This window comes from Oscarella lobularis, chromosome 5 (assembly GCF_947507565.1).
Source record: "Oscarella lobularis chromosome 5, ooOscLobu1.1, whole genome shotgun sequence".
Lineage (NCBI taxonomy): Eukaryota > Metazoa > Porifera > Homoscleromorpha > Homosclerophorida > Oscarellidae > Oscarella > Oscarella lobularis.
The window spans coordinates 1,964,315-1,975,615 of record NC_089179.1 but is presented as its reverse complement, the minus strand read 5'-3'; the positions used below and the strand labels follow the sequence as shown (position 1 = coordinate 1,975,615).

The window sequence follows — 11,301 nt, the reverse complement described above, 5'->3', positions numbered from 1 at the left end:
CGATGTTGAGCCCTGCTACAAATTCAATCCCAGCAAAAGAGTGCTTGAAGACGCCAAAAAAGCGACGAAGAGATATAATGACGAGCACTCCAAAAAGTAGCTTTAGTAGAATGTAGGCGTGGTTTAATAGATTTAGAGGGGCGTGGTCTAAAAAATTTTCGGCGCGAAGCGCGCGCCCAATCTCACGCATTTACCTCCTTCTAGGTTGGCAACTCTGTAACGAATAAAAAGTCGCACAAATACGAAGGCACTTCAGGGGAATCCCCCTCTTCAAGACAAAGGCGACTCGCTCGCGAACGAAGGCGAACTAATTGTCTAAATCAGTCTGACGCGCAGAACGAGACCGAAAAATGCGATTCTCTCTTTAGAATGCGTCGCAAGAGGTCTTCCGAAAGTGCCGAGGAGACAGGAAGGACGTCGAAAGCCACAAGGCAAAAAGAAGAGCAGAAACGCTAGAAGAACGCCAAGAGTGTATGTCACGTGACGCTATGGTGAAGTCTCTCCGAAGAGAGTGAAACGCCAGAAGAACGCAAAGAGGGTCTGTCACGTGACGCTATGGTAAAGTCTCTCCGAAGAGATAATGAAGCGCCAGAAGAACGCAAAGAGCGTCAGTCACGTGACGCTGTGGTGAAGTCTCTCCGAAGAGATAATGAAACGAAAGAAGAGCGCCAAAAGCGCCTTTTAGCTAATGCCAAGCGCAATTCAGCTAAAAGACGAGATGTGACTGCGGATGAAAAGCAGTTTCGAAACGATATGGAAGCGCAAAGAAAGCGACGAAAGAAGCAGGAAGCTGCTCTTCGTGAAAAATCAGGTGAAATGGGCGAGGAAAGGGTCCCTTTTTGGAAAGAGTGGGCGACGCAAGATGAATTTGCATCTGCACATTATCCTCGCTTAGACACATTTCACAAACGCATGGAAGGTCTAACCTTCCATACGTGTGTTGCGTGCGAGGAGTCGTGGCCCACTTTAGACATAAGGTACAGCACACAAATGTGCAAGCAGTGCACAACTGACCAAGGAAACGGTTGTGTAGGCCTTCTTACATCCGACAACAACATGAATCCTGGGCGTGTTCCACTGCCTCTTAAGAATTTATCAGTTGTCGAAGAAATGCTCATAGCGCAAATAGCACCAATGATGCACATTTTCAGATTGCCGGCCGGAAGGCAATTTGGATACCGTGGTCACGTGCTAAATTTGCCCCAAAATGTGCAGTCGGTTTTGACCCGTCTGCCTAGAACAAAGAGTAATTTGGGTATGGTCGTTGTTCGCCAGACGCGCACTTCCGGTAAGGTCAATAACTTCCGCGTAAGGCGACAACGAGTTCTCGAGGCACTCGTAAACTTGAAAAGGAACAACAAGTATTACGAGAACATAGAGATAGATTCCGAGGCATTAGAAGCTCTTCCTGAAGATGGAGAACTTGACGATCTCCATGTGATGCTTGCACATTTGCATATTAGAGCGGATAATGACGATGCCTCCTTCGAAGATATTTCTCCTGTTGGCGCTAATGCTGACGAGGCAAAAGACACGAATGAAGACGAGGACGATGCAGTCCACTTTTCGCATTCTGTCTTGCCTTCCGCAGCATTAAACCTAACAGAAAGGCAAAAGCTTGATAAATTTATCGACAGTCTTGGAAGCAAGTCTGCCGATGAACAGGCTGAAGAAAAAGGAGATAGCTGCAAGGAAAATGGTGACCAGCAGGACCATATGAGCTGGCCCACTTACGGCAGTAATCCCATTAGTGAGTTTACGACGGAAGGCTACTTTACGCAAGCCTTTCCGGCGTTATTTCTAACGGGGGCAGGAGACTTCCGTAGTCCCCGATTACGGTCAGTTACGTTGGGCGAATACCTGAAACACATAATGCGGTATAAAGACGGGCGTTTTGCTCGGCATCCGCGTTTGAGGTATTTTGCTTTGAATACAATGATGAGGTGGCGGGCGTTAGAAACAGCTCGGGTTTTTGTCAAACAAAATCCGAGCGATGCAGCCCTCACCGTTGAGGAACTCCGAGAGATGACAAAAACGTCAGAGAAAGCTCTTCATTTCCTAACAAAGTTGTCCACTTTGGCAAAAGTCTGCATGGTACGAAACAGTACTGGAACATGCAGAAAAAGAATCTTTTTGCCATGATGGAAAAAGTCGGTTCGCCAAGCTGCTTCTTTACTTTGAGCGCAGCCGATTTGCATTGGCCCGAGTTTTTCAATTTGGCAGCGCATTATAGTCCAGATAAAACTGCAGAGCAATTGCATGCAGAGTATAGAGATCGAAACGAGACTCTGAACAGCAATCCCATGCTAGCCGACTGGCTATTTACTAAACGAGCCACTGACTATTTGCAAAAATATTATGGCAAACGTCTACTGCTTTACAGACAGACTATTGGGCTCGCATAGAATACCAGCATCGTGGCAGTGCTCACATGCACGGCATCGGTTGGATTCGGGATGCTCCTGATTGCGAAGAGATAACTCGTCGCATAAAGGATTACCCCGAGTTTCAACTTGGTAAAGACGATAAACCAAACGAAGAGAGAATGAAAGAGATTCTAAGCGAAGAAGGTCAAGAAATTGTCGACTTTGCCGATTGGCTTGTGTCGACAATGAATCCTTCTTTCGACGAAGAAGGCAAAGGAGAAATGCCGCAAACAAAGACAGGAAATCATCCGTGCCATGAAAAGTGGGCCGACATTAGCGATCATGACGCGGATTACAAGCGTCTGATAGCCACTGTTGAGCGCCATACAGAGTGCAAGCAAACAACTTGCCTTAAAACAAATTTTATTGGAGAGTTGGTGTGTCGTTTCAAGTTTCCAAAACCGCTGAGGAAAGAAACGACACTGGAAATTTCTCCTTTCGGAAAACCGGAACGTCATACAGAGGCGGAGGTAACACACAAGCGCAACGATCCTCGCGTAAACAGTCACAATCGCTTCCAGCTGGAAGGTTGGCGAGCGAATGTTGACATGCAAGTTATCGTCAGCCCATACGCTGTTGGTGAGTATATCGCAAAATACGCAACAAAGAGCGAACCGCAATCAGCAACGCTGAAGGAAACGTTTAAGATGATTACCGAGTCAATGTCCACGGACGATCCGGCTCGAAAGGCCGTTTCCAAATTGCTAATGAAAACCGTTGGCGAGCGCGACTATTCAGCACAGGAAACTTGCCATCTAATTATGGGCAAAAAGCTGGTGACATCGACTCGCGAATTCAAAACGCTCTTTTTAGAGAATAAGCGTGAAGTCGATCCGGCTGCAAAGCCAGGGCGAACTGCAACGCTTCCAACTGTAATAGAAGAGTACATGAGACGTTCGGTAGAAGTTGAAGACGTTTGTCTACTGGACTACGTCTCTGACTACTATATAAACGCAAAGGGTAAAACGGTGCGCAGACACAAGTCTATAGTCATTCGTGTAGCACCGCGAATCCTTTGCAATAAGTCAAACAAGGAACAGTACGAAAAGTGCTGTTACTATCAGTTGATGAAATTCAAACCTTTTCGTAAGCTAGACGATTTGACTATTGAAGAAGAGGAAGCAGAAAATGAGATCACCGATACAGACGGTGAAACCATTCCTCTGCCTTCCACAAAAGCTTTCAAAAAGTTCATTCGAACGGCCAGCAAAAAGTTGGTCAATAGAATTGAACTGATGGAAGATATTGAATCAATAGCCAATATTCAAATGCCTTTTGAAGAGACAGAGGAAGATCCAAATATGGCGCAGAAAGACGAAGAGAAAGATCTTGGACAGAAAAAGATCCGAGATCAAGATGACTGGATGAAATTGTGCCGTCCTCCCAACTCATCCGATGACTTTGACGAGGACGACACAAGAGATTCCGAATTTAATCAGGGAGATCTCGCACACTACAACTGGTCGGAAAAACTTGCGCAGTTTCCACCGTTGTCAGAGGCTCCAAAATTTGTAACGGAAGCGCGTAAAAAAGCACTTCATCCAATAAGGAGCTCGTTGCGGCTGCCGATTCAAGCCTTCTTCAAGGCAATCAGAAATTAGCGTACGACATCGTTCGCAGCCACACGAGTTGACAAAAAGCGGCTTCGAATGCAAGCCGCTTCGAATGATTGTTTGCGGTTCCGCTGGAACCGGAAAGTCGTATCTAATAAATTGCATAAAGGAAATGCTCGGAAGCGATTGCATACTTGCAGCACCTACTGGTGTTGCAGCATTCAATATTGGTGGACAAACGCTCCTCTCGCTTTTACGCATTCCTTTGCAGAAGACGTCATTTTCCGACGTACAAGGACCTTCTCTTAGAGACCTGCAAGAGAGGTTCGAAGACGTACGATATTTGATCATCGACGAAATGTCGATGGTGGGACGGCATCAGCTGTCACTTATCCACAGGCGCCTCTTCACTTTCTTTTCGAAACTGTCTCTATCACAAATGATAAAAATCAAAATATTCGTGCAAAATGAACCTCGGGCGGTAAAAAAACATGCAAATCCCTTTTCGTCGTAACTACTTAATAATTAAAGAAAAAAGAAAATATAAAATTTATTCTTTTGCGAGTGATCGCGAAGTCTTACTTTCCACGACGCCGACCGCGACCGCTTCCGCGGCGATTTCGACCACGTCGACCTTGGCCACGGCCAAGGCCGCGACCGCGGTCGTCGTTGTCGTCTTCGCCGCTTCCACGGCCACGGCCGGCGCCGTCCGTTCCCTGTTCAGCTGCCGACATTGATTCGCGCTATTATCTGAAAATAGATATCTAGGCGTGATGTAACAATGAAAAGTGTAATCACTTGTTTTATTTATTATTTTTTATTATTTAAAACGGTAAGAGCGGTGGGAGGCTCCTCATGATGGCTATCCAAGCCATCATTATCTAGTATACCTACAAGGGATGGGCCATTACGTCACGGGCTGCAGTCCCGGACGATAAATTTTCCACATACATAACCACTTTCCGGATAATACATTTCGTGTTCGTCTTTTTCCTTATTTAAGGACATTTCCTCTTATTCTTTAGGTTATAAATGACTAATGTGTTGTATAGCTCAGATTCCAGTTGCCCATGGAAAGGCCTAATATTTTTTCGTGCATAAAAGTACGCATATGCTAAACGTTGGCGGAGTAAACTTCTAGCGACAAGTCTCCGTGCCGGCCGCTGACATTTATCGCGTTTCTTAGTATCTCCGGCTAGCCCCGAGGTTGTCGTTTGTCACTAAAGCAGCGTTTGTCGACATTTTGGGCGTGTTGACTTTACGGCACTTCGGCGGGGTCTTTTACTCCCGTTCCGAGTTATCCACAAAGAAGCTAGGATGATACTAGCCATATGTGATTTCTGCATGCCCTGGCAGCCGTCACACCTGGCAAGTCAATATGAGATGACTTGAGTCCCAAAATGACATTATTAGTATCTTGTCTAGATTGAATACATTGAAACAATTGTAGATGTTCTCACGTCTCTGGAACGCGACGTTTTTAAGCTCAAAGATCTGGTGAAAAATGCACAGGTTAATCAATTAAAATAATCCTAATACAAAATATATGTAAGCGCTTTTTTAATTGACAATGGAAAAGGCGTTGTTATTTGCAGCACTCGAATCCAGTCAGGTGCAGGTAATTTCAACTAATTAATTGGCGACGTGCAAATAAAAATAAGACTGTAACGCTCTAAATTAAGAGAATACGAGCCTTGTACATTGTAGGAATCGGTTATAGCTGGAGACGGTTTCTTTACAAGCGAATGATGTGGGACCGTTTTCATGGAGGTAAAAACGCAATTCTCAGGGTTCTGCCGAAAAATTTGTGAGTGTGGGTCGGGGGTTCGGGGCTGCACCCCGAACAAATTTTTTAGGGGCCGTGGTCATTCAAAATTGGTTTTCCTGCATTCTGAGCAATCTTACGCTCTATCTACACACAATGCTCCAGGTAGAAAAAATTAGGCTAATGTCCTACATGAATTCGTCTATTTTTCTTTGACGCCCAAAGAGAAACAGCTTTTTTGAACGAAAAATCTTCTATATTATCCGGTGCTTCTATTGCGATTCTAAGCAGAGCGTCTAGACTTCTTTCGTTCATTCTATTGCGAATTCTCGTTTTGATGAGTTTCAGTTGAGAGAACGTCCTCTCAATGCTTGCCGTGTGAATCGGAATAACTCGGCATACTTTGGCGAACGACGATAGTCTAGGATACACCTGCTGCGCTGAAACGTTGGTGCAGAGGTATTCAATGGTTGCCTTCTGAGAAGAAAGTTGACCTTTCTTTGTTAATTAAACAAAGTTGCCGAAAACTTGCCCACTCGTCCAGGCAGTCGGAGAGATCAAATTCATCCGAAGTACTAAAGTGGTTGTGAAGAGACTCGATGTGAGCGTTTCCAAATGATGCGAAGGCCTCAATTGCCTCAGGTGAGCTTTCGGCAGAGGCGTTCGGAATTTTCCTGGTGTCAAAGACATCAAAAGCTGCCATTACGCTCTTGTCTCAAGTTCCAATAAGAGCGTTTAGAAACGGAACTCTAACCGTACTGTTGAATGTTTCCTTATTAAACTGACCAGGAACGCTGATACCAGAACTCTGCAACTTCGCAATAACATCTGGAAAGCTCTTGAGGTTTGCCATATGGGTCAATGCTGTCACAGCGGCTTCTACCTGCTGCGGTATTGTGCTGTAGTCGCAATGCTCTGCTTGAAAACAGCGAGACAAGAGCGAAACGTGAGGCAGCGCATCGCTCAGAAGAAGCATGGTGGCCAAAAACAAGTTTTTGCATACCAGTGAATGCAATCCAACGGCCTTAGCATTGCTTCTTTCCTCTCCTTCTCTCTGGAGACTGATTATGACGGACGAGATGCAAGATTTCAGTCTGCTCACGCTGCGTTCAACGCTGAGCCATCTTGTAGAGCATGGAGCAAGTAAGCGACCTTTTTCCTTCAGTATCGACTCAACTGCTTGAAGCCCAGCGCTTCTAACTGCGCTGTTGTCAAAAAAGTCGTACAGCTGTCGAATAATGTCGTTAAATTTTTTTTACATAAGGAACGCCTGCAGCAGCTTGCGTAGAGGCCAAATTGACGCGATGAGCAGCACAGTGGATACCTATGGCAGATGGAGCCTTTCTTTCAAGCAAGCTACCACGCCGTTTCGACAACCGGTCATTGTAGCGGCACCATCAGTCCCTATTCCACGTAAGTATTTGACGTCTAGTCCGGAATGTTGAATGAGTTCTTCAATTCTGTGTGTGATCGTTCTTGCTCCAACGCTCAGAGTTGTCTCTCCACTTCCTGCTGCTCCTTCAACTTCTGGTTGTAGAACGTCAATGATTTTTAGGAATGGCTTCTGAGTTCTCCAGTGTCGCTGTCAATAAAGCGACCGTGTACTGCAAGCTGCTCTGTCACTGTGCAATCAGTCGTTTCGTCAAACATTAGTGAATAATGCTGGGACTTCTTCATGTCGCACAAGATTGCCTTCTCAACGACTTCTGACATCACGTAGAGCATTTCTTGCACTGCTTTGTCGCTTGTGTAGATGGCGTTGCGAGCGCTTGAAATTTCGGAAAGAATTTTCAAGCCAAGTACTTCATTTAACTTCAAAATTGGTGGTATGAGGTATTCGGTGCTTGGCTAAGAAGTACAAACAGCAGAAGGCTTGCTGCATTCCCTTTTCAGGCAAAGTAGGTGCAATCGCCGAAGAAACGTTAGTCCTTGACGCAATTCGTTCTAGCTTAACACTGTCGCGGTGCGCTTGGCATTCTTCGTGGCGTATGAGACTCTCTTTTCTAAGACGCCTGCAGGGTATGGAGTTCCAGGTGTCGCGATTGAACGGCCTTTTATCGGAAGGATTCGTTCTACAGCAATATCCTTGTTGTGCTTACGTAAAGAACTTTTCAGAACTTACGTCGTTTTGCGTTTGTCCATTGCAGCTTTCCAGAAGCGCTGGAGTCGACAGGTCGTCAAATATTCCCTTCAATTCATGAAAGAAGGCGTGAGGAAGAGGACGAGATTTTTCTGTCGCATTTTTTCCGACTTGTGGATCGCTGCCACCAGCACCAAGATCTTTCGCCTTCCGGGCAGAATTGATGCCGTTCTTCCGCGGTTTGTGGACAGCAAGTCGGACCGTGGTCGAAGGAATGCCCTGGAGATGGATCCTTCTGACCGACCTATAATCAGTAAACCTATGTACTGCTTCATAGCTTATCACCAACCCTTTTGTTCTTGTCAAACGCTTCACAGCTGTGATAAAGCGTCGTCATTACGCCTTTCTTCATCTCGTCAACGTTTCCGCCGTTCGATTTGATCGCATAGCCGTAGTTAGAACTAAGGCTAAAAATAACGTAGATTACTATCAAGATACTTTCAGTCCATTTTTACTGCTCAATAGCTAGGTGGGTTAGGCGATTTCTTCCTGTTGCGCTGCGTCCGTCATCCATTTAGCCAAGACTGGCTGGTCATTTTGTTGATTAATTTGGCATATGCTCAGTTGTTCACATTGCCGTGAAACCACCCAGTTTTCACTTGGAAGTGTTATAGAATTTCTAATTGTTTCCAATGATGTCTATGAAAACGAAAAACGTAAAAATAAGTATGAACCACCATTATAAGCGTACATGAGGCACCTCCAACTTTGCGCGTTCGGCGGACTGTATTTTCCTCTCCGAATTTTTTGGCCTCTTCCAAGCGTAAACTTTCTCTTCCCCATATTACGTAGCTGTCCTGTGCCAATCTACAATGGCAAAGACATCATGGATTGCGGGAACTCTCTACAGTTTTCTCGCAAATGCTGCACAAACGACTCCCCAAATCGGTGCCGAGGTATTTGGCTGGAACGCGACGTAAACGCTTCGGCTCGCAGACAGAGCCACGCAGGGGATCATAATGAAGGCCTGGATTATCATGAGCGCGACGGAAGCAGACGCCATACGACAACTGTGATACACAAGCGTCTCACGAGGAAGTCTCGCGAGAGAAACGGGTGAAGAGACTCGGCCGAGTCCGCTGTTGACTTCGTTAAAGGGTTTACTAGGTACTTCAAAGATGTCAGTGTCACCTTACGTCAATTAATTAGATATGGTAAGCGGTCGATCCTTTTAGACAAACACTACTTGAGTCAAGTTGAGTGTGTTACGAACAAGCGGAGAGGCGGGGGCGAGGCATGTCGCGGATGATCCTACGCAACGTACGGTAGCGTGCGTTTCATATCCATTTCTCTACAATCCGAGCAGTACGGACTTTCACTGCGCATGTGCGCGCGCTTAGACTAAAATGGCTTAAAATTGACACAGTACTGGTAACCGCAGAAAAATAAGATCACCGCAGAAAATATAAGGATTCACGTAGGCGCAATCATAGCGCAAGGGAAGGGTAATTTATTTAGGCCTTGCGAGTTTTTAATTCATTGATACGAAATTTCTAAATACGCATGCAAACGTAGCACAGAAACTTAAAATTTCGCCTCTCTCACCGTACGAACAATAAATGCGTTTATTAGGAAAGATCATACGGATATGTCTTTTCGTTTAGAAAAAATGCGGCGATCCGCCAGTGCCGTCGCCATCTTCTTCTCCCAAGCGGGATAGTCGACGCTTCATCTCAACAAACGATGCTTCCATTGCTTCCATGGCTTCCAGACAGTCGTCGCGCTTCTGCTTCTTCTTCGAACTCATTACTCTGTTCCCCATTAGAAAATAAGGCAGAGGCCTGCATAGCGCGATTCATGAACGAACCTTACAAACAGATACCACGAAGTGTAAATAGAGAAAGCTAGCGAAGATTTCGTACGGGACGTCCGCTTACGCATCACTCTGTACCATTGGTTGAAAAAGGTAACACGTGATCAGCACACCATGTATGGAATTGGCCACCGCCTAATTTTACGTCAGAATGCCAAATTAAGTTATAGCCAACGCCTAAAATGACGTCAACCTTCACGTCACAAAGTAATGACAAACGATAAATAACTCATTCATCATTCATCAATAAACCTATTCATTATTCATCAATAAACCTATTCATCATTCATCAATAAACCTATTCATCATTCATCAATGATTATTCATCATTCATCAATAAACCTATTCATCATTCATCAATAAACCTATTCATCATTCATCAATACATGTTCACTATTTTTGACCCTGATATAGCGCCATACCAAATGACATTTCATTGAAACATTTCGGTCCGTGCACCTTTCGGTGGTCCGTGCAGGTCCGTGCAACCTTTCGGCCATTCTGTATTTCGTATTTCGTATTTCGTATTTCGTATTTCGCATTCTATAATTCGTATTTCGCATTCTGTATTTTGTATTTCTTACTTGTATTTCCTGTTTCGTATTCTGTATTCCATATTTCGTATTTTGAGTTTCGTAATTCCTTTTCGCATTTCCTGTTTATTATTCTGCATGCCGTCTTTCGTATCTCAAATGTAACGCTGATTTGTATGCCATGGTTCGTATTTCCTATTATGGCGTTGTATTCACAATTTTTATATATTAAATTAAATTAAATTATTATATACTTTCATGCTGATTTCGTAGTCTCTGTTCATATTTTTATACCGTTGTTGTGGAATGACTAATGTAGCAATTTGTTTGTTGCTATATTGTTATTTTCGGTACGATTCAAAGGCATTATCATTCATCTGCATACCTGTACATTCAATAACCCATTTAGAGTTTGACAAAAGCTTTCAAAAAAATTATTTATTCAGTTGCCTTGGATTTTCAGTGCTTTTATTTCTTTTACGTCTGTAACTTAAACTGCAACGCAAGCAGTTATTTTTCCAGTCCTCCCAAAACTAGATTACTGCAACACAAGCAGTAATCTAGTCTAGTTCTCTCAAAAGTAGATTATTACTGCAACGCAAGCAGTAACAATCCCTAATCCCTTCAATTAACTGTCAGTGGTATTAGTGCAACGCAAGCAGTAATACCACTGTTTCTCAACCCACAAAGTTTACTGATTTCCTGCAACAAAGCAGGGAGCAATTCAAGTCAGTGGTCAACCTGTCCGGTGCTGAAATGGCTCATTTCGGAAAGGACGTCTTCAACGCCACGCAGTTGGAAGGTTTTTGGTTTTGCTCCTTCCGAGCGGCAGTTGGGACAATTCTTTTCATTGTCTTTATCATCTTCATACCAAGCTGCCACACAGGCCTCACATCCGATAATTGATTGACAGCATGAAGCAATCATAGGTGTTGAAAGAAGCGGTTTTTGAAGACAGATTTTGCAAGAAAAAAATTGCTGAAGCGCCGTCTGAACAGCTGCTGGGATGACGAAACTCTGAGCGAGCTTTCTATCCATCTCTTCGACTTTGCTTTCGATGTTTTCAAAATG

General features: G+C 44.4%; 1 protein-coding gene across 1 annotated transcript; it reads left to right on the top strand.

Moving 5' to 3' along the window:
• Window positions 1-2,416: 2,416 nt before the first annotated feature.
• LOC136187051 (uncharacterized) lies at window positions 2,417-4,151 on the top strand. The gene has a single exon (XM_065974561.1). The coding sequence runs from the start codon at window positions 2,432-2,434 to the stop codon at window positions 4,025-4,027; it is 1,596 nt and encodes a 531-aa protein (XP_065830633.1). The 5' UTR covers window positions 2,417-2,431; the 3' UTR covers window positions 4,028-4,151.
• The last annotated feature ends 7,150 nt before the right edge of the window (window positions 4,152-11,301 follow it).

What these genes read in the sequence shown, in the direction of transcription:
- LOC136187051 (XM_065974561.1), top strand. Translation starts at nt 2,432, where the DNA reads ATGCACGGCATCGGTTGGATTCGGGATGCTCCTGATTGCGAAGAGATA.